This window comes from Eulemur rufifrons, chromosome 9, assembly GCF_041146395.1.
Source record: "Eulemur rufifrons isolate Redbay chromosome 9, OSU_ERuf_1, whole genome shotgun sequence".
Lineage (NCBI taxonomy): Eukaryota > Metazoa > Chordata > Mammalia > Primates > Lemuridae > Eulemur > Eulemur rufifrons.
Window position 1 is genome coordinate 36,364,763 of NC_090991.1, and position 26,866 is coordinate 36,391,628.

Below are 26,866 nucleotides of genomic sequence, written 5' to 3' on the forward strand. Positions count from 1 at the left end.
GGAGCTGAGCCCCTGATACTATGCAGTACAATCCCCTTAAGATTTTCCCCACCCAGAACAAACTTAAAAACAATGTAACTTTTTTTCCTGCAGAAACCACTGGGATAGGATTCAAAACTAGGTGACAAACTTGTGAGAAATCCAACCTGGTTGTATGTCTGAGAGGCTGCTACTGTATCAGCATCACAAGATAAAGCACTCTGGTATCACCTTGCCCATGTCCTCCTTAGTGTCACCCAAGACATTTGACTCTGATACGGTAACCGATAACTTTTCTTGCTCCACTTTGCAATGTTTCGTTTCCTACTTCTTATTACCTTGGGACACAAAAGTGGCAGAGTTGTTGAGAGCTGATGACCAGAAAAGGGAGAACACTAAAGGAAATGAGAGACAGTCAGGAAAGAAAGCCAAAGCTGATTTTCCAACTCTATGCTACCTCCAACCTGCAGAAAGAGCTGAATATAGAAATCTTCTTCCGTATCTGATGAAGACACTCCACTTATGACATACACACATACACACAGAGGAATCACCTGGCTTTTTTTTTTTTTTTAATCCAGAAGAGTTGTGCTGGGGACCATGCCCCATCCCGCTGATATAGTTCCTGAATGGAATCATCAGGAATGGCACAGTGCAGGTGTCAAAATCAAAGTAAGGCCGCAGAATTTTGAGAGGACCTTCCAAATACTGAGAACTTCTGTTGCACTCAAAACGGTCTCCTGGATTTCTATATTTATGAGAAGGGCTTCTTATTGATGTCCCCCAGAATCCAGACTCAGACCTGTTTCTCCAAAAAGGTCCAATTGTATTGCTACATAGTAGCAAGGGTTTATCTTCATGCTCACATAGCATTCTGGGCCCCCATTACTTCAAGTGAGCTTGAAATTGTTTTAAGTGAACTATGGCTGCAAATTTTTTTACTGTTTTATCTCTGGGAGCATACAGTGGAGTGATTAAAGTGTGGACTCCTTCTCGTGATGAAGAGAAACAAAGAGCCCAGCTCTACGGAATGGCATCAGTTCTCCTACAAACAAAATGCTGGGATGTGGGTTTTTTGGCACATTGTGAAAATAGGAGAACTATTAATTCTGTAATGGTTTTCATGCTACTGGGTCAGGAAGGCTGTCCCATATTACACCTTACTGCATCTGAAACCATGTTTACATCCCAAAAAGCCACTCTAGCTTTTTTTAAAAAGAAAAAGAGATTACACATCAGTACCTCCACAGGGAGGCAATTCCTAATGTTCCTATGATGTCTGAACCCTATGAAAAACCTCCTAAAATAAAAAGTATCATTTGGGTTTTTCTATTTAACTCCAAAGGCAGGCTCTGACTAATCTGCTTGGGCTCGATACTACAGTATCAGCACAAGCTACAAGCTCCTAACACCAAATAAGTCTTGCTCTTCTGCCTCCCATCATTTTGAACCCTAAACTCAGACTTAGAAAGAAACACTATAAAAACAAACAGAGGGTTAAAATATTACAAATAAATAGCTAAAATAATCTGCCCTCCCCCAATCACTCCTAAGAAACAGACACCAAACATTACTTAAGTGTCCAAAAAGACCAAAGTCCTTCATTTGCCCATGCCTCAAATGGACAACTGCCCAAACAAAGGTGAACAACCTTCATGCAAATGCATCAAGGAATGTATTGCTTTTTCATTTTCTGCCCAGCCCTTCATATACATGCACTAAAATGAGTTTAAAACATGGCCTAAAAATGGAAAAAGGGAGAAGAAAATATATATGGATATTTCCCACAAAACTGGTTCCCACCCTTCCCTCTCCCTACACCCCTCCCACCCACCCTCCCTTTCTTAAGCAAGTATTTTAATTTTTTCTTTCTGGTAAAGTAACAAGAAATTCTCGGAAACCAGAATCAAACCCTGTGGTCTCTTTAGTAGGGTCTGGACATGCCTTTCTAAATTCACCCAGCTCGGTGTCAAAGCCATGCCATTTAGGATTCTTAAACAAATATCAGACCTGACTCACCCCTTATGTTGGTTTCCCTATCAACTTATCAATAGTTTTTTCTCTGGCCATGTTTGTTTTAAAAAATAAGGTTCCTAATTGCCAATCAGGGCCACATCCATAAGATCATCATCTTCCTCCCCAATCATAAAGTCAGGGCTGAGCCTTGAGGGCCTATCTGCAGATAAGATTGTGTTACTTGTCATAGACAAGGACTGGTCTGAAGAGATGGGTGACTTAGACCAATTCTCTGGTTTGATACTATGAGATTTTTTCTTGTCTCGGTCTTTGTCCCGGTCCCGGTCCCTATCTTTGTCTTTTACTTTCTTCTTTTCCTTTTTGTGCTTCTTGTGCTTCTCTGTGCTGTACTCTGGAAGCGGTCGGATGCCATCATCTGAGCTGGGACTGTTCTGATAAGATTTCTCTGCTATGGAGGAGCCCGACTCACTTTCACTGTCCAGATTCTGGGGAGTATATGCTGGTGACTTACTGTGGCTGGGAGAGCCACGCTCATGCTTTGGAGTGGAACCACTGATGAGTGGAGAGCCATAGTTTTTAGAAGAGGCCATCTGAGCCCTGAGCCCTTCTCCACTACTTTCCCCAGGTTTCTGCAAAGTCACTTTGGCTTTAATGCTGGGGGAGCCTCCATCATGCTTGCTGATGATGATTTTTGCCACACCTGTGCTCCCCACATTTTTTGACTCTGAGGTCTTCTTAGAAGAATCCACTGAGCTCCCCGAGGTGGAAACCTTTGATTTGTCTTTATCACTTTTCTCACGCTTGCCCTGGAACTCTCCTCCTGACATGTTATGTTTGGAGGACATGGCATGGCTAGAAGAATTTGTGCTCACGCCCATCTGGCCATCCATTGGGTCTTCACCCCCAGGACCACTGGTGACAACCCCATGCTTCAGTTTGTCTATGACAGCTGTCAAGGACGGCTTCTTATTTCTGCTGGGAGATTTCCCTTTGGAACTCCCGTGCTGGTTCTGAGAGGAGGACATGGAAGAGCCACTTGAGGAAAAGGAGGAAGAAGATGCTGTACAAGAATTGGATGATGGGGGAGTTTTCTGGGACAATGAGCCTGAGGATCCTAACCCTGATGACTTCATGCCAGAGCTTGAACTAGTTCCTGACATATGAGACCCACCAGAACCTGAAGTGATAGGGGACTTGGCTTTAGAGGATGGGGGAGTTCCAGGAACAGGCTTCATTGGAGAGGCAAGCTTATCACAACCTCCAGGTGGCCTTGAATGAGAAGGGGATATGTTTGGTTTACTTAAAGAAGGATTCATAAGTGATGATGGCTTCCCTTGAGGTTTCATCTTGGTGCTGCTGGAGCCACTGCTCAGTCCATGCTTGGTAATGGGAGAGGAGCCTGGCTTCCCCCCAGACTGGGATGAATTTTTGGACTGACTAGATCCAGAAGACCCTTGGCTAGAATACATACTGCTACTTAACTTGGAACTTGATGAACCTTCTGATTTACTGCTTTTCATCTTGCTTGAGGTGGAAGCAGAAGATGAAGAGGAGGAGGAGGAAGAATGGCTATGATGGCTTTTGCTGCTGGAGGAAGACACAGAACCACTGCTGGTATACTGACTATGAGAGGAGGGCTTGCCCACCATCACTGTTCCCTTTGGAATCTGAATAGTGATTTTGGGAATGGGTGGGGTGGCAACACCTGGGGGAGTCTGAGATCTTCCTGAACTGCCTGGAGATTTGGATCCACCTGTGCTGGTAGGTGGGGTAAAAGGTCGGTTAGAAGAACTGTGAGATGGAGACTTTCCCTCAGTGTCTGCCTTCTTCCGCTTTGGAGGCTTATCTTTGCTTTTCCCATCATTAGAAGGGGTCCGACTGCGCTTCCCTGGTTTGCTGTCTAATCCTGGCCCTGACAGAGTACTATTACTGGTGCCATTGCCTTCTTTTACCCTCTTTTGAGTCTTTTCTTTCCCTAAGTCCCCAGTGGCCAATAAAGGACTCTGACTACCACTGTGATGCTCCATAAAATCTGCAGGACCCAAAGTCTTATTACCTACTGATGATATAATACTGAAATCAAGTGTGTCAGCTTGGCTATTGCCTTTGAACTTCGTCTCCCCATTATCACCTCCAAGCATTGGCACCCCCAAAGTATTTAGTGCTTGAGATGCAAATCCTTTGAAATCATCATTATCCCCACTTTGGCTGCTTTCATCAAAATATTCTTCGCCAAAACCACTTTGGCTCTGGCTGTTCAATAAATCAGGATTGAAATCTACTCCATCGGGAAAAAAATGATTGGTAGGAGAGTCACTACTGGGGCTTCCAGCAGCATCTGCAATAAGGTCAGCTGGATCAGTATATGGATTTTCATTATTAGTAGTCTGAAAGACATCAGAGTCAAAGAGGGTACTCTGAGAATGCCCAGAGCTTGAAGAATCTCGAACAGGGGTGCCAATGGGTGGGCAATCATCACTAGTGCTGGGTAGCTTAGAGGCTTCTTCTGCAATATCTGAAAGGATATCAGTTACATCTGGGCCAATGCTGTCTGAACTGGATAGTCGGACCATCCTTTGAACACTGGGTTGGGAGTGAGGTACTGGTTGTGTGTAAGTTGTTGGGGGAGTGCTACACTGGCTTGGAGCTGGAGTGATGTGTGGCGTATCCAGCGTGTCAGCTGTCATGTTGACATCAAAGATAGGGTTCTGTGAGTCAACATCCATTGAAAATAGCTCCCTCTGAAAGTCATCTTCAGTCTGGTGCTTGGGTTTGTCAGGTGGTAACCTTGATGACTTCTTCTTCTTGGTCTTGTTACTCCCCGAGCACATTTCCATCCGGGGTGAGCCGGAAGAGGAGTTCTGCCTTTCTAAAGGGCTGCTTCCATAAAGGGTTGAGAAATCCTGGGCAGGATTATCTTTAAGAAGGTTCATGAGCATCGGGTGGTTCTTGGTGTTGCCGGCCATCGAAGAGACAGGTGGCGGTGTGTGATGAGGAGGGGTCGGACTCGAGCCAATGGTAGACCCCCCGTTCCCTGTGATTTGCAACAAACTGGTAAGAATTGGGTTCTGAGACACCTTGCTGAAGTCCTCCCCATGGCCCACCGACTCATGCCGATCTTTGATGCTCATGCTCATATTAAACAAGGTGGTAATGGGACCCCCCGGAAAGGTGTTGGTTGGTGTAGTGGTACCACTCATTGGGTTGTTGCCTGTGGTCATGCCATACCCTGGGCTGCTAGCCGGGGGCAGGTTCTTTTTCACCATGTCTTCAACTGTCTCTGCAATGAGGGACAGTGCTGGGGTGTCGGCCTGAATGGTTTCAGCTTTCCTCCGAATAGCCCTCATCGTCACAGGAATGGACATACATCTGCAAGATAAGATGGAAAAAACAAAGTTAACATTGTACTAGCTGCTGAATTAAACCAATTTATCATTTGGAAAAACAGGCTCTAATTTTGCCTGAGATTTTAGATAAACCATCAGAGGTTTGTAGTAATCTGTAAGAAATCTATAAGGTAAGAGTAGTTCTATCAAATGGCAGAGCTTTGGGTAAATTCATGCTAAAAAGAATCTGATCTGTCAACCTCTTACGAATCAAATACCAAAAACAAACCAAAAATGAGTCAAAATAATTAGATTTCATATTGAACTAATAGGCAATAATGGAACACAGTAAGAAAATTGCTTCCTTTAGGGGATTCACATGGTAATAATGGGATATATGTTTTATTTTAATTAATGAACCACTAGAAAAACCTCTTGACCCATTAAGTTCTAAATTTTAATGGCTTAGATCATCCCAAAGCTACACTGTTGTGAAAAGTGTTACTGCTGCTACAAAATCTTAAAAGTAAAGCATTTTATCTTCCAGATAAATTTATATCTATAAAGCCATGTTTGAAAATGTTTTGGTATGCAACATGTCAGGAAACTTTTCCTTATGGAGCCAAATAGCAGTATTTCATAGGCTTTGGAGGTCATATGTTTTATGTCCAACTACTCTACTCTCACATATTAGCTAAAAAGCTGCCAGACTTGAAAATGATGGCAGTATTCAAATAAAATTTATTTGCAAAAATAGGCTGCCAGCATCTGCTTTAGAAAAATCTCAAAATTACATATTAACATTTCTGGGAAGCTGACTGGCTTAAGTATCTTCCCACACTCTGCTGTTTAACATGCTACACCTGTTAAAAAGTGGCACAGAAGATAGGTGAGAAAAAATTGCATCTTATTTCAGCTCTCTCCTGCCTTAAAGTACCCTAATGCGAGGCCTGAAGTTTCCTACTTTATTTCCTATTGCTCTCACAGAGATATTAAAAACCCCAAAGCTCAGATCACTTGAATGGAAAAGCAGCAGAGAAGGGTGAATTCAAAGCAATGACTAAATGCTTTTCTCCGCTATTTCTAATTCACTCTAATAAGGAAAACATTCTTTATACATCTCTTAATGGGACTCTGATGGAAAAGGGCCAGTGCTACCTTTGAACAACTTTGGCAATGAAGTCATCTGTGCAGATGAGTGCATCTGACAGCCCCTTGTAGAGTTTACAGCTCACATGTGTTGAGTCCTGCACATCCATTACCACTGAAAGACAAAATATACAGGAGATATTTGGCATAGATTCAGGTTCTGACTTTCCAAAAAACATACAGAGACCGAACTGCTCTGAGAGAGGTGTTAGCCACCACACAACTCACCACACACCAAGGAGTCATTCACAGGGTGCTGAAAAGATATGCTGAAACGGGACTCTGAAAGGGGACAGACTTCAAATTGGAGGAGCCCAGGAGAATCTAAAAGGCAAAGAAAAAAATCATGAAGCAATCAACTTATATAAGACTTGTGACAAATAAATAATATTCCTTAAATATACAGAGTGAAATTCTTTCTCTTCCTCCTTGGAAACTAAATCTCATTTTTTTCCACACACAAAACTTACTTCATCCACAGATGATAGAAGGAACCAGATTCCAAGGAATCTACCAGTTGTTATAAATTTCTCCAGAACAAAAAAAGTAAACTTTCAATTTTCTAAGATAAAGGTATTTAATACCTAAAATGTAAAAGACCATGGCAGATATAAACACACTACCTTTTTTTTTTTTTTTTTTTTTTTTTTTTTTTTTTTGTTGAGACAGAGTCTCACTTTGTTGCCCAGGCTAGAGTGAGTGCCGTGGCGTCAGCTTAGCTCACAGCAACCTCAGACTCCTCGGCTTAAGCGATCCTCCTGTCTCAGCCTCCCGAGTAGCTGGGACTACAGGCATGCGCCACTATGCCCGGCTAATTTTTTCTATATAGATTTTTAGTTGTCCATATAATGTCTTTCTATTTTTAGTAGAGACGGGGTCTCGCTCAGGCTGGTCTCGAACTCCTGACCTTGAGCAATCCACCCGCCTCGGCCTCCCAGAGTGCTAGGATTACAGGCGTGAGCCACCGCGCCCGGCCTAAACACACTACCTTGAAAGTAAATTCTGAAAATAAAAGTGGCCAGGAGGAGTGTCTCTCTCATTTTGTTTGATGTATGCAGACATCCAGAACCATTACCATAAACCCTGCTTTCTATCAGTGTTTGCAGCTATTAGCTGTGCAGCCCATAGTTTGGTAAGCAGAGATGTACAGGCTACAATCTAAAATGATACATTTATGCCAAATACATGTATATCTAATTATCATCATAGGTTCTTAAGCCAGACATGCTGGCAGCCCAAACACAAGGATCATATACTTTCTTAGGAAAAAACCTGCATCTCTATAGGATTAGCTCCATAACTACCCTATAAAAATTCATTTTTAAATGCGCAAAATCTATTTGGAGAATTCTCCTAGCATTCAAACACACAAAATAGAAGGGCCACAAGTTTGCTTCCATATGTTCTATGTCATTACTCCAACATCCAAAAATTTTTCATTTCTAAAGCAATTCTTTTTTTTTTTTTTTTGAGACAGAGTCTCACTCTGTTGCCCAGGCTAGAGTGCCGTGGCGTCAGCCTAGCTCACAGCAACCTCAACCTCCTGAGCTCAAGGGATCCTCCTGTCTCAGCCTCCCGAGTAGCTGGGACTACAGGCATGCACCACCATGTCCGGCTAATTTTTTCTATATATATTTTTAGCTGTCCATATAATTTCTTTCTATTTTTAGTAGAGATGGGGTCTCGCTCTTGCTCAGGCTGGTCTCGAACTCCTGAGCTCAAACGATCCGCCCACCTCGGCCTCCCAGAGTGCTAGGATTACAGGCGTGAGCCACCGCGCCCGGCCTAAAGCAATTCTTATTCCCATGAAATGTGTCCTCTGATTTACCTTCCCTGTTTCTTCTTGCCTATCATTTACACTGATAATACGTGTATTACTGGAGTGCTTTATGAATACAGTAATAAATAAACTGTGGGCCAGGTATGGTGGTACATGCCTATAATGCTAGCACTTTGGAAAGCCAAGGAGGGAGGATTGCTTGAGGTTAGGAGTTCAAGACTAGCTGGAGCAAGAGTAAGACCTAGTGTCTACAAAAAAATTGAAAAAATTAGCCTAGCCAGACATGGTGTCTTGAGCCTATAGTCCCAGTTACGTGGGAGCCTGAGGCATGAGGATCGCTTGAGCCCAGGAGTTTGAGGTTGCTGTGAGCTGGGCTGACACCATGGCACTCTAGCCTGGACAACAGAGCAAGACTCTGTCTCAAAAAAAAAAAAAAAGAAAAAAATCAACTGTGGTTAGCTAGAGCAGCGAAAATTTACAGGCAGGCTTCTAATAGGCAACTATATTTGAAAAACATCGGCATTCCAGACCCTGAAAGAAAAAGAAAAGGGCACAGGTCTCACTTTTTTTTTGAGAGAGAGAAAGAGACTCTTGCTCTGTCACCCAGGCTAGAGTGTTGTGGTGTCAGCCTACCTCACAGCAACCTCAAACTCCTGGGCTCACGTGATCCTCCTGCCTCAGCCTCCCGAGTAGCAAGTAGCTGGGGCTACAGGCGTGCACCACCATACTCAGCTAATTTTTTCTGTTTTTAGTTGTCTGGCTAATTTTCTATTTTTAGTAGAGACAGGGTCTCCCTTTTGCTGAGGCTGGTCTCAAACTCCTAACCTCAAGAGATTCTCCTGCCTTGGCCTCCCAGAGTGCTAGGATTACAGGCCTGAGCCACCTCTCACCTTTTTAAAGCTATATGATTAAGTTCTCCAAAGAATGGGGAGAGAAAATATACTCAGGACTAAAGCTGGGAAACACTGTCCTACCAACCAAAACTTGGATATCGAGAAATCCTCTCATTATAGCACTCCAAATTCTACCTGCTGCAAGGTATAATCCCTAATATACCCAAATACATTACTATGTTCAGGAAGAGAGTTAAGAACATTGCAAAAAACAGGGGTTTCCAAATGCCAATCTACACAATGGTTCCATCAAAATCATTTGTAGAGATTAGATTCCCAATTCCTCCCATTGAGGTTCTAATTCAGTTCATATGGGTGTGGAAACCAAACATCTGTAGTTTAAAAAGCTCCACAAGTGATTTTGATGGGCTGCCAAATAAAAGAACAACTACAGTAGTCAGTTTCCATCTTCCTGTAAGTATATCAAAGGAAATGTAGTACCTTCTTTCAGAATAGTTCTTTTGACACAGCTTCCAATTAGGGTGTTATAGGCAACTTGGTGTCTGATCAGATTTAGGATAAGAGGAACTCGGCCAGGGTGCTGAAAGGTGATTTTGCTAACAAGAGTTCCCTGTAGACTTCGGCCATCTGGAAGAGGAGCATCCTTGTTGAGGAAATAGCAGTGCTGCTGACCTGGAAGAGCCTGGGGAAAAAGAACAAAGCTAATGAGTGCTATTTAGTTACCCATTGTACTCCAACCACAAACTATGCTGGGAAAAAAAAAAACCTATTCCTGCCCGGGCACAGTGGCTCATGCCAGTAATCTTAGCACTCTGGGAGGCTGGGGCAGGAAGACAGCTTGAGGTCAGGAGTTCTAGACCAACCTGAGCAAAAGCAAGACTCCATCACTACCAAAAAGAGAAAAAATTAGCCAGGAGTGGTGGCATGCACCTGTAGTCCCAGCTACTCAGGACTGAAGCAGGAGGATCCCTTGGAGGGAACCCAGGAGTTTGAGGTTGCAGTGAGCTAGGAGAGGACAGAGCGAGACACTGTCTCAAAAAAAAAAACAAAAACAACCCTATTCCTCAAAAAAGTGCAGCAAAGTCAAAGTCTTGGGGAGTAATACTACAGAGTGAATTCTTTGACGGGCTGATATTATAAATGTCAATAACTCATTTAGCTAAAAAGATATCTTTTTAATAAATATACTAGTGGATTCATAATATAAAAATTACTTCAGAAATCCATGTTAATGAGGTACCTAAACTATAAGTGCAAAATCTCTATTTTTAATAAAACACCCTAAAATATATAATGCAGCCAGAATCTAGCAACTACTACTTTAGACTATGTCAAACATTCAAATAAATTGAAGCCCAGATGAGCTTTTGGAACCTTCCATAATTTATTCCTTCCAGCACTTTCTTCTCTGTAAGTACCTGCGGGACCTTCCCAGATTATAAGGTCATGGCACTTGAGGAATTAACAATAAGAATTCTTAACACCTACCTATATGCTTGTAAAAGTCTGAAATACCATTAAGAGACTTTCATCTGAAATTTCAACAAAGAAATATATACTGTTGTGTCCTAATGGAAGCTCCTAACCTTTTTCTTCAATATGTTTCAGAGATTTCTGTAATTTCCTGCCTTACTGAAGAAATAGGACATGATCTTGGGTTTAAACATAACTGACAACACTCCAGCTCCAGAGGGCCTTACTTACAGCATAAAATCGCATGTTGTGATTCAAAGGTATGGGGTCAGGGTCCCTTGACAGCTCAAACTGAGTGATCAGTTCATAGAGGGGTACATAAGTTGGTTGAATTTCAAACAATGCAATTCCTAGAAAAACAAAGATTAACATAATGATTACATTAAGATAAAAAAGTTGACACCTTGGTTTCCTCTTTATGATTTCCACATTCATTCACGCATTTACTCAAAAAGCACTCACTAAACATTTACTAGTACAAAGCACCATGACTTCTACACCCATTCAGTATTTCACTGAGAACTACAAGACTGAAAGGGGTATAAATTATCTGAATTTGAAGTTTCCTTCTCATATTTACAATAAATGAATATTGGTTCCTGATGCTCAAAACTCACCTGTGCAGTTCTGTAGTTTCTGAACAAATGCTCTAGATACTGGGATTGGCTGGGGAAATTTCAAGAAGAAACAGGCAGGAAGATCAACACTGTTGGCACTGGTGATTGCAGAGAAGGAAGGAGTCCTTCAAAACAAAGAGGCAGGGAAGGGTTGATTTTGACTCGGTATGAAATGAAAAATCCAAACATTATTATAAATGTATGTATCACATAGACACATACTTATAAACTCTATCAAAAGCTCACTCTTTGAAATTCCTTCCCCCAGTTCCACAACATGCTATTTGTTAAGGCGGTAGTATTTATTCAAACACTTGTCCTGAGGCATGTTGTACCAATATTACTCCAATGTAACTCCAAATCGACATAAGATAAAATGGGCCAATCATTAAATCAGAGGAATCAGCACAGTTCTCTTCTTTCTCTCTCGGGGAAGAGAATATGTTCTATGAGCAGACTTCAGAGAGGAACTAACAGTTACTGAACAAAAGAGAAATTAATGGATAAAACAAGCCAACCTCTAGAAATTCAAGTGGGGAACAGCCAAGTGAAACACTTGTTCCATACTGGACTTGAAGTTGAAAAAATGGACTTTGCTACTCTAAAATTGTATTTAACTTACCATTTGTTGTCAACTGGATGTGACCCCATAATTAATGGTGCAATTGGGAGTTTGTACATAGCAGATGTTCCTTCAATTGTCACTGATGCATTCATGCCCAAAGATCGAGGAACTGGGAATAGGAAAGGAAAGGTATTCTTCAAAGTAATTCAAATTAAGGGGATTGCAACATTTAAAAAAAAAAAAAAAAAGATTAACTTCTGCATTATTTGTCACCCATAATTTCCAGATACTATAATTCCTTTATAACTTAGAAATTCTTCAAGTTACCTTTCTAACCATACAATAATTCTTTTTCTAAGTAAATAAAAGCCCGGCATTCTACACCTTTAAGGTAATAAGTAAAGCTGATTCTATCAGGTCAGATGGCTTACATCTCTTCATTCACTCATTTACTTATTTACTCAAAAATACTTATTAAGTTTCTGTTATTGTATGTGTATAGATAGATATGTATTTACATATGTATATGTGTGTGTGAGGTGTGTATCTGGTGCAAATAGTAAGGATAGCAAACTCATTAGGGAGTAGCAAACCAGAAATTACAGACAGCCTGGGCATTCAAATTTTTAAAAAAAAAATTTTTTTTTTTTTGAGACAGAGTTTCGCTTTGTTGCCCAGGCTAGAGTGAGTGCCATGGCGTCAGCCTAGCTCACAGCAACCTCAAACTCCTGGGCTTAAGCGATCCTACTGCCTCAGCCTCCCAAGTAGCTGGGACTACAGGCATGAGCCACCATCCCCGGCTATAAAATATTTTTAAAACACTGAACAAAACCTTCAGTTGCTTTATAGTTGAAGTCTTACCATTATTCTCATGCAAAATTATAGGAGATGTAGTCTTATCATCCAGCAAGTCAGAAGGAGAGGCATAGTATTTTATGTTCATTAAATGACCTATGAAAAATAAAACTAATTACTGTATCTTTATCAGATAAATTACAAATAAAGAAAAGTATTCACATTTCTATAAACCTATATTCAACCTATATTCACATATATGAGGATTCATGCTCCAAAGCAGCTGATGAAGTATTGATTCTGGGAGCATCAATTTACTTCACACAATTGAAAAAAAAAAAACAAACAAACTGGGGGAGGGCAGGTATTGAAAACTTAGAAATCTTTACAAATTACACAAATGACTAGTGATTTTCTCACTCTGCTTTTATCTTTATAAAGCCAAGGTGAAATTAAAAATAAAGATCCCTCAACTAAAACTAGACATTTTGTTAAATAACCAAAACAGAATCCCATACCCCCACTCCTTGGTGTGAGATAGCCAACACTTCCATGAAGAATCTTATCCAAGGGACCAGCATTAGTTGCTTTCCTGCAAGACAAATGATCTATGTTTGCTTATATTTAATTCCACATGTCTTGGTACACAGTGTGATACTGAGTTCAGCTCTTAAAAGTCTTGTAATGCTATCCTAACAATTCTTTCCTGTAATGGGGCATATAGTTTGTGTACCTCAACTTCAAAGTAAAAGGATTATTTCCAAGTACACACCAGTATGTAATATGGTAAATAAAAATTACAACTAGACTATTATTTATCAGATGGGAATCGAGGTTTGACAAGTCTTCAGATAAAACCTACAGAATAAGAACCAACAACTTAGTGATACTGATACTCAGATTATAAACAGTCATAATTTGGAAATGGAAAGGAGATGGTCAAGATGTATAATACAGGCATTAATATAGATGTATAAAATAGAACTCCAATTGCCTGGGAGAAAAACTCAGAGGGTCATATAAAATTGAGGCTTTAGCAGTCTTACCAGTACATAATTGCCATTTTAGACAGATCCTGTTCTAAGGACTGGAGAGCCAAGTACATTTTAGTCTTCAGTTTGCTGGAAAGTAGATGAGGAGAACATGAGTTAAATACTTGAAAAATACACATTTATACATACACACACAAACATTGACATGGAAAGGCTACAGGGCAAGTCTATATTAGAGGCAACTACAATCATTTTTTAAAAAATAACTAATTTTATTTTCTGAGACAGGGTCTTCCTCTGTTGCCCAGGCTGGAGTGCAGTGGCACAATTATAGTTCACAGCAGCCTAGAATACCTGGCCTCAAGGGATCCTCCTGCCTCAGCCTGAAGTAGCTGGGATTACAGGTGCGTGCCAACTAAATCCATGCCCAACTAATTTTTCTCTTTTTTCTTTTTTATAGAGACGGTGTCTCACTATGTTGCCCAGGCTGGTTTTGAACTCCTGGGCTCAAGGGATCCTCACCTTGGCCTCCTAAAGTGCTGGGATTACAGGTATGAGCCACCACACCTGACCCTAAAAAAAAACTTTAAAACATAAAAAAATAGTGATTTTTATCACTATTAAAGCTTATTTTTAGCACTATGAAAGCTTATTTTTATCTATGTTTAAAAAACCCAAGGTTAAGAATCCCAGGTTAAGAATAGAAATGACAAGCCAGATCCACAATAACTAATTCCTTTCAACTTGGAAATCAATGTGTGTGACATGTCAAAGACTATACTCTGTCTTCTAGCATTATAATTCATTAATGTAGACATTGCCTGTTTAAAATACCTGTAGAAGACATAAAGTTGGAGCTATAGATAACATGAGTAGAAACAAGAATAAGACACAGCAGAAGAGTTGGCAAATTTATAAGGACAAAATGGCTTATAGATTTATACTGATTTTTTTCAAAGAAAAGAAAAAAAAAATACTTACTTGTCCCCTGGAAGGTTATACAGATTAACAAGGCCCTTAAGGTGCTTAGAAAACTCATCAAAATTTTTTTCCCTAAAGGGAGTTCAGAGAAGAGGTAAAAGGGAGAAGAATACAACATATAGTTACTACTCAATCTTACAACAAAGTGCCAAAATAATGACTATAAAAACTGATTTTAATAATCTGCTTTAATCTTCTTCTTCCAAGGTTTTCTCATCAATCGAAAGTAGCAAAAGAAAAGGAAATATTTTCCTTCCTCTTTCTGCCCCATTTTTCTGGAGAAGGTGCTAATAAGCAGTATAGAAGTCAAAAGGATACCAGTCAAACCACATGATAATTCATATTTTAATTAGTTCCTAAATAATGAAATCTGGTTTGAGTCATTCATTCATTAATTTAGAGACAGGGTCTCACTCTATTGTCCAGGCTGGAGTGCAGTGGCACAATCATAGCTCACTGCAACCTCAAACTCCTGGACTCAAGCAGTCCTTCTGAGTAGCTTGGACTGCAGGTGCATGCCACCATGCCCAGCTAATTTTTTTTTTGTTTTTGGAGACAGAGTCTCCCTCTGTTGCCTGGGCTAGAGTGCCGTGGCATTAGCATAGCTCACAGCAACCTCAAACTCCTGGGCTCAAGCAATCTTTCTGCCTCAGCCTCCCGAGTAGCTGGGACTACAGGCATGTGCCACCATGCCCAGCTAATTTTTTCTATATATTTTTAGTTGTCCATATAATTTCTATTTTTAGTAGAGACGGGGTCTCACTCTTGCTCAGGCTGGTCTCGAACTCCTGACCTCGAGTGATCCTCTCACCTCGGCCTCCCAGAGTGCTAGGATTACAGGCGTGAGCCACCGCACCCAGCCCCCAGCTAATTTTTAAAAAAATTTTTTGTAGAGATGGGGTCTCGCTATGTTGCCCAGGCTGGTATTTTATTTTTTTCAATTTTAAAAGAGTCTCACTATGTTGCCCAGGCTGGACCCAAAACTCCTAGGCTCAAACAATCCTCCCACCTCAGCCTCCTAAGCAGCTGGGACTACAGGTACATGTTAATGCACCCAGCTCCTTTCAATATGTAACTGAGATTGGATGTAGATAGAAAATAAAAGTTTTGATTGTAGAGGTAAATAAATTGAGAAGACAAAACACTTACAGGTACACAGCAACCTAAGAGCAGAGGTTAAGAGGGAAAACAAATACTAGGAGAGAGATGAAGACCTAGAGAAAAAGGAGTGTGTTGGGGTACTCTGGAGCCAAACCACAGATTCCAAAATATTCCTATGACCAGATCCACCCAGAAAAAAGAAACTGCTACCTGGCTTTCTAGGACCTGATGTTCAGGCTTGTATTCTTAGCCAAATGGGCTTTTGTGGGTAGGTTTAGGAATCTGACTTATCTCAACAATTCTAACTCTATCTTTTTGCAAACTTAAAAAAAAAAGAAAAAAAGAAAAAGTTCTCTGGAAAGCTAAACTGCCATGACAATGTCAGACACTTTATCAGACATTCTGTTAGCATTTATTGAGCACTTACAGGCCATAATGTGATGAAGACAGTAAAAAGAAACAAGAGTAGAAGCAAAATATATTCCCTACCTTAGTATTACCATCTATACTGACTAAAAATATCAGTGAAAATTAACATTCTTTCTGAGGCTCCCACTTCCAAACAGGCTTACAAATTAACTTTATAATACCACCAGTTCATGAGTTAGTACAGACTCCCACTCTAGGTGACAGCCAGAAATACTGGCTCTTTCTGGAGTATTGTGGTAACCTATGCTAGACTTATTGATTGAATGAAATCATAAAAAGGTAATTTTTTTCCATGCATTACAATTTTTTAAAGCTGTTCAAATTTGGCTATAAGCACATTATTTCCTCAATGTTAACACTCCAAGATATCCCAGTGTGGTACCTGAGAATTTGACTATGTTTAAAACAAAACTGATATAATAGCTTTCTTAAATTATCAAAAAGTCTTAATTCTGGGTTTAAATTTAAGCATGTAAACTTCCACTCAATTGAAAGAGAAAAGATAAGTCAGTGGAAAAAAACTATTAACTACTAAAGAGACTGTCTTCAAGCCTAGCACTTTTCCTGTGACAGTTTATCACACATATACCCTTCAATGTGAAACCATTTTTCTCAAAATCGAAGTAAAAAAGTTCTTTTCATGGTATAGACTTAATTTTCTCAAGCCTTCTCTGATTGAATGACTAGGTTCTATTTCTTTTGTTCCACATGGAATTCTTAAGGCTAATCAATAGTTCTCAACCAGGGGTGATTTTGCACCCCAGGGGACATTTGACAATGTCAAGATATTTCTGTTCGTGAGAAATGAAGGAACACCACTGGAACTAGTGGAGAGAAGCCAGGAATGCTATTAAACATCCTGCAGTGCACCAGGTAGGCCCCTAGAGCAAAGAATTTTCCAATCCAAATTGTCATTAGTTTTGTGAACAGCCTGATGTTTGGGACTTTTTCCCCCCCTCAAGATAAACAAGTCCTTATAAAACCAGAAATTTGGAGGAAAAAAATTATTAACACCAAGGTTGTTAATAATAACCTGGCGTTATTATTATAACCTGGTATAATAACCTGGTGTTATTAATAATAACCTGGAATAGACTGAGTAGGGTAACACAATCATGCTAAGTCAATTCTGAAAGTGAACAAGTACAGACGTGAACAATCTGGGCCCAAGAAAATAAATTTGAACTCCTGGCCAGTCTCAAAACCTAGCTGTAAAGAACAGCACTGTTTGTTAATATCAAAGAATATAAATGTTATTTGCTTACCTTAACTGCTGTACAAGTTCTGGACAGCTCTGAAATCAAAGAAAGTATGTTTAAACATTGAACTACTTTAACACCTTTGAAGACATCAAAAGTTTTTCTTTTATTAATAGCACATGCTTTATAGCAAAGAATATTAAAACTACAGAAGATCCTTATATCAAAATATCAAAAAGCATCTTCTTCCTACTTGGTGAACCATGGGGTTGGGGTAGGAAATTTAAAATCAAAACATGAAATAGTTTACAAAGGAATCAATTTCCAGTAGCTTGCTTAAAACATTAGAAATTCTCCTTAATGCCATCTCTGGAATACATATCAAATTGTCTGGTTACACACATTTTACATTCATCTCTATTATAGGATTTTTTAGATTATCTGTCCTTTTTGATCATAATCTCTTTGAGGATAGGAACCATAAGTTATTATTTCTGTATCCCCAGCACCTATCGTTCAATTGCGGCTCATGTTTGTTGATATGAAATGAAAAGGGTTCCTCTGGTGTTTCTACTTGTCAAAAGCCCTTGGATGGGCCGGGCGCGGTGGCTCACGCCTGTAATCCTAGCACTCTGGGAGGCCAAGGCAGGTGGATCATTTGAGCTCAGGAGTTCGAGACCAGCCTTAGCAAGAGCGAGACTCCGTCTCTACTAAAAATAGAAGGAAATTAGCTGGACAACTAAAAATATATAGAAAAAATTAGCCGGGCATGGCAGCGCATGCCTGTAGTCCCAGCTACTCCGGAGGCTGAGGCAAGAGGATTGCCTGAGCCCAGGAGTTTGAGGTTGCTGTGAGCTAGGCTGACGCCATGGCACTCTAGCCCAGGCAACAGAGCGAGACTCTGTCCCAGGAAAAAAAAAAAAAAAAAAGGCCCTTGGATGATGTCAGAGATGGGACCAGTGTTATTCTAAATTCCATTCTATAGCTGTTGTTGTTGCAGCCCATCACATCATCTCTACAGTGGCTCATGAAAAAACCTAAACCCAAGCTATTTCAACCCCAACAATTCATTTTAAAATTAATGTCCCTAAGTAAACCCCACAGATTCCAGTGAAATATCAACAACACATACCACAGGATTCTCCCCATGGTGAGCCACTTTTACATCACAAAGCTGTCCTGCAGGATCTAACTGCACTTCCACATAGAACATATCTGACGTGATGTAACATTCAGTGCCACTGGCACTGAGATGAGAGCCCAGTCTAGCAGGAACAAATCAAAACAAAAATTAATAGAAGACACATAAATAAAGCCTCCCAAAGTTAACACTAAGTTAAACATTTGTGCCTACAGATAGACTACTTACCCATTCTGTCTTGCTATAGACTCCAAACGATCAGTCATTGCTGGTAAAGATGTTACTATGAAAAAGATGAAACAAAGAAATCACAAAGAATGTTCCAAGTAACTTAAATGGCATTCTTCAAAGATAGAAAGATCCTAAACAGTGTATCTGTCCTTCCAAAGCTATAAACACATTCAATAGTTAAAATGCTTGTAATCTGCACAAATTTCATTGGTAAAGCTTAGCTGTGGCCTAAGAAGTAATAAGGGTTAAAAAAAGATCTATTCAAAAAATTATTAGGCCAGGCGCGGTGGCTCACACCTGTAATCCTAGCACTCTGGGAGGCCGAGGTGGGCGGATCGTTTGAGCTCAGGAGTTCGAGACCAGCCTGAGCAAGAGCGAGACCCCATCTCTACTAAAAATAGAAAGAAATTATATGGACAGCTAAAAATATATATAGAAAAAATTAGCCGGGCATGGTGGCACATGCCTGTAGTCCCAGCTACTCGGGAGGCTGAGACAGGAGGATCGCTTGAGCTCAGGAGTTTGAGGTTGCTGTGAGCTAGGCTGACGCCACGGCACTCACTCTAGCCTGGGCAACAGAGTGAGACTCTGTCTCAAAAAAAAAAAAAAAAAAAAAAATTATTAGACCTTTTTTCTCTCTCTTTTTCATTACTCCTTGTTTGGGATAGTTGTTTTCAACTTAAAGACAGGCCAGGCTCAGTCGCTCACGGCAATAATCCTAGCACTTTGGGAGGCTGAAGCAAGAGACTCGCTTGAGGCCTGGAGTTCGAGACCAGCCTGACGAAGAGAAAGACCCCGTCTCTACTAAAAATAGAAAAATTAGCCAGGTGTGGTAGCATGCACCTATAGTCCCAGCTACTGAGGAGGCAGGAGGATTGCTTGAGCCCAGGAGTCTGAGGTTGCAGTGAGCTATGATGACGCCACTACACTCTAGCCTAGGAGACAAAGCAAGACCCTGTCTCAAAAAAAGACAATACTCAGCTGAATCAGGTTCATTTGTGGTAGAGCAAAGTAAAATCTGTTTTTACTTTCATTTTCCCCCAAAAGTAGAATTAGTCATTATAAGCATGAATAATCAATGATTGATTACTCATGATTTAAATTTTATGTTTACTTTCCTGAAAACTGTGTCCATAAATGTTATAAAAATCTTTTTAGATAAAGTGAAAATGTACATCTTCTTATTGAGAGTTAATTAGAAGAGAACATGTGAAGGAAAAAAAGGAACTACTATCTTTTTTGTTTTTTTCCTTAGAAATAGGATCTTGTTCTATTGCTCAGGCTGGAGTGCAGCTGCTCAATCACAGCTCAACATAGCCTCCAACTCCTGGGCTCCAGTGATCCTCCTGTCTCAGCCTCCCAAAATGCTGGGATTACAGGCATGAGCCACCATGCCCAGCCTCCCTTACTATCTTACAGTAACCCTTCATCAATTATCTTTAAGTCTCTCAGCCTCCAAAATATTTTTGATCCTTCAAAACTAGATGTTTCCAAAGTTCAGGAAAGAGTTCATCCCAATTCCCTAAGTGAAAGCAAGAGCAACATCTAGTATAGAAAGTTAACCTACCTCAATTTATATTTCTAATGTAAGTATAAAATAGTCCTTCTTAGCCTGGGAGTTTTATGAAATCAGTATATTTCAAAGGTGTTTACAAACCTTTGAGAGCTTTCTGCAATGTCTCCAAACAGCTGACCAAATGTTGATGCCCTCCAGAACTCATCACAACCCTCTTCTCCTAGATCAAGTGGGAAAACATTTGAGGTAAAAATTAACCAAGCTAACAGTGTTTTAGGTAAGCATACACATTATTCTAGTATTAATATTCAAGATAGTCTGTAGACTCTATGTAGTTTATAGACTCTTAACTGTCACTATGTCCATCCATCCAAAGAAAGAAAAATTCATATACATAGCTATATACATATCCATATATAAGAGGGTAGGAAAACATATTCCCAAATCTAACATAAGATAACCTTCAGGGAAATATTAGAAAGCATCAAAATGTAATAGATCAGACCTGCCTCCTCTGGAAGTAACTATATCCTAAGATTTAGCCAATTAAATGACAAATGAGGTAGCTCAGGGGATTTGGCAATTCCCAAATTTAACAAGGTGATATGAATGTAATCTGAGAAATATAACCAAATCTTAGGGAAACTATATTGACTCGGTGAAAGAGAACATATAGTCCAGAAACGGGACTACCAAATAAAAAGTTTAGCAGTTTTCTAATCCTATCCAGGGAAGAAGTTTCTCTCTGTAAAACATTCCAGTTTCCAAAAATGTCAACAGTTTTATAGCACAAGGATAGTTTTTCAGTCTTTTCTATGCCCTAAATAAACATCTCTCTCTACTCTAATTCCACCCTTGCAAAACAAACATGTGATTTATTAATAGTCTGACTTTCCTTGCACCCAGACTAGAGGAAGAGTGCTATGGACAATGAATACCAGTACATTGGAAAATGGAATGATAAACTTTGTTGTAAATGAATAACTTGGCATCCTGATTTACCTGTTAATCTACTGAGATTTGGTTAGTATGTCAGCTGTTGAAAATTCTTTAAAATCTTGATATACCAATAAAATTAGGTTTCTGAATCTGAACTGATAAATAGACAAGGAAAGCCATGGTGACCAAACCAAGATACTGGTACCCTAAGAAGGGCCTCAGTAGCCACCTGAATCCCTCTATCTCATGATGTCTCTCTAATGACAATATCCTTTACAGAGCATATTTCAAACTAGAATATGGTTGTCTTAAGATACAAAAATAACAATCTCTGAATTCCCAGCCTGAAAAATTGCCATTTGTTTATTGCAGACATGTTTTTCAATACCTTCATTGTACACAAACCTGAACCAGAAAATACACGTGCATTTGTATAATTTACAGTTACAGAAATCTTTTAGCAACATGACATTTTGCTATCCATTACCTCATTTGATCCTTATGACAAAACTATGTGGAAAAATAAATTGGTATTAGTGTGCCTCCATTTTCCAGATGAACAAACTGAGACTCAAGAGAAATTAAATTATCTGTCCAGAGTCACATAGTAAGTACTGGAGTCAATCCTAAGTAAAATACAGGTTTTTTGAGAGCAACTTCAGTTCTTCTGCTAGTCGTGCTATACTTATATCATCATTTTAAATACTAATAAAACTACTAAAATGAACTTACTCTGGACTCAATATAAAATTTTGCAGGGAGAAAGATGATCTTTCATAAAAGTATAATATATATTCAGAAAAGTATACAAATCATAAATGGAAAGATCACAAAGTGAACACACCCATATAACCACTGCCCAGGTCAAAAAATAGGACTAAAGTTTTCCAATTTGATTTGACTACTACTAGAATTATACGGATAAACTTTTAACACCCAGCTCTGAAACTGGCCACCACATGCCCTCCAACCCCTCATCTTCTACCTAACTGGCCAAGGGATCCCGACACTGGAGAATGATTTGGAAAGTAGTAGTCTAGAGAAAGAGGTTGACAGTGAATGGGTGAAAACCCACAGTTCACCTGTATTAAGAATGAATCACCAACTCTACCAGTATAAGCTGAGCATACTTCACCCAAAATTATAAAATCCAAAGCTTTCTGAGTGCCTACATTATGTCACAAGTGGAAAATTTCACACTTGACCTCATTTGACAGGTCACAGTCAAAACTTTGTTTCATGCACAAAATTATTTAAAATATTGTCTAAAACTACCTTCAGACTATGTGTCTAAGGTATATATGAAACATAAATGAATTTTGTATTTAGACTTGGGTCTCATCCCCAAGATATCTCATTATGTACATGCAAATATTTCAAAATAAATTTTTAAAAATTCAGAACTCTGAAACACTTCAGGTCCCACGCATTTAGGATAAGGGATACTCAATCTGTAGATGACAGAGGCAATCAAAGTAATATCACATTAAAATCAAGGAGCTTGACAGGAAGTGAAATATGTCTCTTTATACCAGTCTATCGAATGTGTCTCTTATAGGTGTTATTTCTTAGAACCTTTGCCTGAAGTACCCCAATATACCATAACTCACGGTAACACAATTTTGTAAATATACCTCCTTCTTAGGTAAACTCCTAAAGTTGATAGCCACCATGTATTCCAGCATTTTGTGATACATAATATTGAAGACACACTATTATAACTACTCTGAATGAGTCCACATGGGTAGCTTAGGTTATTAAATAATTATCTAAACACAACACTTTACCCACTTCACCACAATCCTCACCATGACTTGACGCACAAGCTTAATGGTTTCACTCCAAGGTCTATTTTGGTTAAATTTTGCATGGAGCCGTTCCAAGAGAGAACTCATCTTACTCAGCTTTTCCGACTCTACGATATAAATCAGAAAACATCATTAGAGTCTACAGCCATACCACCCTGAATGTTCCCAGTTCTCATCTGATCACAGAAGCTAGGCAAGGTCAGGCCTGGGTAATACTTGGATGGGAGAAAACATCATTAAAAACTCTTCTATCAAGACCTTCCATGGTTTTTCTTGCAAAAGAAACCCCCACACTTCAATTAAAATAGTTTTCAGTATCACTTACTTCAAAATTTACAAGGAAGATATTTTTAATGGTGAGAAGACACAAAAAATTATGGGTCTGATGTAAGGAACACCTAGAACAGGACTTCTTTCTATTCAAACTTTTTAATGGGAACCAAAAAAAGAGCCATCTCTAATCATGTTTCATGATCAAGCCTACAATTTATTGACAAAGTCATTTCATGATACGCGTGAAATCCCTTGCATATGCAGAGCATACAGTTGAACGTGGCCTTACTATGGTTAGTTGGTTTTCAGTGTGAAAATACTAACTTCCTTAATTTTTTGTCATAATTTTAAGAGATCAATTTATAAGACAACAGGTTCTATTTGCCATTCAGATTTTTCCTATTTGAATTCAAACTAAAATTCTATGGACAGGGAAGAGATCAATAACCAAAGGATGAGTTTCCAGCAGTGGTAAGAAAAAGGTAGAAAAGATTGGCTCCTGGACTAAGCATGTGAATGAACTTCCTAAGCCCTCCAACCCTCCTCTAACTCTCGAACTGCCTAGTATGAGCAAAGACCTGTGCTACAAACCACTGGAGATGAAAAACCTACAATATGCCAGAGGTGACATCTGTGAAAAGATGTGAAAAAGTGAACGTGGAAATAACCATCACACACTGCAAAGTGAGAAATGCTCTTAAAAGCAGAGACATGTTACTATTGAAATTCAGAAAAGTTCATAATTAGTTTCAGGGAGGTTACAGAAAAATTGACAGTTGATATTGGTATTGAAGGATGAATAGAAGGTCAATCAGAATTAAGGCAGTGAGATATTCTAAATCAAGATTCAAACACATTCCTTGAATGCCTTCACCTTCTGGAAAACTGTTTTTTGGGCTGTTTCAGCCAGTTTATAGTTCTGGACACATTTCTGCAAATTCCCACTTTTAAAGCATTCATTCAAGCACTATTATAAGTGCCGGGGAGCCAGACACTGTGGCTCATGCCTGTAATCCCAGAACTTTGAGAGGATGAGGCAGGAGAATCATTTGAGGCCAGGAGTTTGAGACCAGCCTGGGCAACATATCAAGACCACGTTTCCACAAAAAATAGAAAAATTAGCAGGGTATGGTGGCCTGCACTTGCAGTCCCAGCTACTTGGGACTGCAGCTGAGACAGGAGGATGACTTGAGCCCAGCATTTGAGGTTGCAGTGAGTTATGATGATGCCACTGCACTTTAGCCAGGGCAATAGAGCAAAACCCTGTCTCAAAAAGAAAAAAAAAAAAGTGCTAGGGATACAGCAGCAGGTAAACTAGACAAAAACTGCCTCATGCAGTTTCCATTTTACACTTGTAATCCCCTTGCACCCAAGGAACACACCTTTCTTCCTCTCTTTCAGAACACGTACTGTCTTTTTCTTTAAAAGCCTACTGATAAATATTTTTACTTTGATGCTCAAATCAAACATTTTTGAGCCACTACTATGCAGTGGAGCATGACTGCAGTCCCAGCTACTCAGGAGGCTGAGGCCAGAGGCAGGCTCCCCCCGGCCCAGGAGTTGGAGACCAGCCTGGGAAACATAGCAAGAACACATCTCAAAAAAAAAAAAAAAGATGCTAGCTGGTTAGCTGTGGGTGTGGGCTTGTAAAAACATAAAATAAAATAAAAAATAAAATTGCCACAGATGAATAAGGCAGGGTCCTTGATCTACAAAGCTCAGAGTAAACTGGAGAAGACAGGTAAATAACAATAATACAGTAAGCCGTAGTAATATAACTATGTCCAAAACACTAAGGAAGCATTTAAACTGGAGTGTGGAACTTTTAGAAAATCTGAGTAAAGTTCCACAGAAGAGTTGTTTTTCAGCAGTTCTGAGTTCGGCTGAATTCAAAGGATGAGATTCAACGCAGTTTAAAAATATACAATAGCACTGTGACATTCTAGGGAACTGCTGTCTTTTAATATCATAGGGACCTAATCATTCCACTCACACCAAAACATCCTCCAATACGTTTACGCAAAGCTCCGTATCATTGTTTTTATGTCACTATTCAGGCGATTACACCTTCTTCTGGAAGGAGGTGTAAGCAGATTTTAGGCTCATTGGCCAGGCCTCCCACCACTTTAGCCTAAACGTGTCCTGAGGCCCAACTAATTTTCTCTAGTTGAGCAGGAAACCTTCATAGAAGTTGAGATTCCCATTACCCCTAAGTCTGAGCTCTATCATCACCAAGGAAGGGATGATCAAAATCGAAAACTCACACACATTCTGCCTATTGGACTCTATGCCCTCCATAAAGTGGCCCCCATGGGGAATTGGCCCCCACCTCCTCTCACAAATTGGTTCCCTCCATTTGTGTCCCGCTCCCTCCTTCCCCCCTCAGTCACTCACCCTCAGTTTCCCCCTGAGCTTTCATCCTGAAGGCGGAGAGGGCCTGGGTCCGCCACAAGGGAATAAGCCCTTTCCCACCACTAACGGGGGAAACAAGTTGGCTCGGGCTCCCGGGACTGAGAGCACCAGCAGTCCCCACTCTTCCCAGAAAGGCTCAATCTGAAGTCCCCGGCGGCAAGAAGAGAAGGGTGCTCGAGGCCGCCGCCATCTTCCCCAACGGAACTTCCCAAAGTACGCGAGATTAACCGTGATCCTGCGAGAGAGAGGAAGAGGGCAGGGCATGAAGACATCGCAGAAATTGGAATGCGTGATTCTCGCGAGATTTTTTCCAACGCGGCCTTCCCTTCGCTCTTGGGTCCGTCAGGCCTCATGCTGCTAGGTGTTGAATTTGCGATTGTGTAGCTTTAGGTTGCTGTGCGATAACTGGCTTTTTTGTTGTTGTTATTGTGGCAGTTAGCTCGCAAATTAAAATCCCCAGATCTCTTTACTGAAAGACTTGCTTTTCAAAGAATATTGGTTTTATCAGTAAAACCAATTACATTTGATAAAAGAAAGTTTTATCAGTTGTAATAAGTTTTCCCTGAGATACTAGATAGAATTATGTCGTAAGGAAGAAACTGGCGCTTTGCAGCTTTGCAACATGATGTTGAAGGCGAGCCCAGCACAGTTAATTACTATTTTATAATTTTTTTAATTTCAGAAATATTTCTTGAGAAGTTACAATATTTTTGAAGCTCTGAAAGATTTTGGATTAAGGTAAACTTGTTTGCAGCAAAGCATCTGATGCTATTGATTATATTAATTATATGTCGTATTTATAGTTGATTGTGTTTCTTTTTTGTAGTCCTAGTGAAAACAAACAGCTCGTTCTCTACACAGCAAATCACAAAGAATGTGAAGTCGTAAACCCTCAGGAAATCGAGAGCAATACTGAGAAGTTCATGGCCACTGAAACTGAAGAACCAGGCTAAAATACAGCAGTGTTAACCTTGGGTGAAAGTTCTTAACACAGTTTAGCCTATTTTTTTAAATGTTCTTTTCCCATACAAATCCTTAAAAATAACTAATTATCGCTGAAAATTTGGATTTTACCTAGCTTGTTGCAGGAATATTAAACAGTAGATTTCTACTAGCTCTCTAGTCTCAGATTTTTCCCACATTTCAAAAATACTATTCAAACATCCTCCAAAAAGGTGACAGGAGAAGGAGGAAGGAGGAGGAAAAACAAAACAAACATCCTCCAAAACTATTTCAACAGATACTGTAGGCCGGGTGCGGTGGCTCACGCCTGTAATCCTAGCACTCTGGGAGGCCGAGGCGGGTGGATCGCTCAAGGTCAGGAGTTCG

General features: G+C 39.9%; 1 protein-coding gene across 1 annotated transcript; it reads right to left on the reverse strand.

Moving 5' to 3' along the window:
* Positions 1-1,849: 1,849 nt before the first annotated feature.
* Positions 1,850-25,715, reverse strand: MED1 (mediator complex subunit 1). The gene is made up of 17 exons (XM_069482442.1): positions 25,520-25,715; positions 22,853-22,959; positions 20,247-20,325; positions 18,587-18,641; positions 18,350-18,482; positions 17,284-17,312; positions 14,489-14,560; positions 13,562-13,636; positions 13,034-13,107; positions 12,582-12,671; positions 11,778-11,889; positions 11,156-11,280; positions 10,770-10,888; positions 9,546-9,747; positions 6,660-6,755; positions 6,441-6,546; positions 1,850-5,325 (listed from the first exon to the last, which is right to left on the reverse strand). The coding sequence occupies exons 1-17, from the start codon at positions 25,542-25,544 to the stop codon at positions 2,073-2,075; spliced, it is 4,752 nt and encodes a 1,583-aa protein (XP_069338543.1). The 5' UTR covers positions 25,545-25,715; the 3' UTR covers positions 1,850-2,072.
* Positions 25,716-26,866: the final 1,151 nt, after the last annotated feature.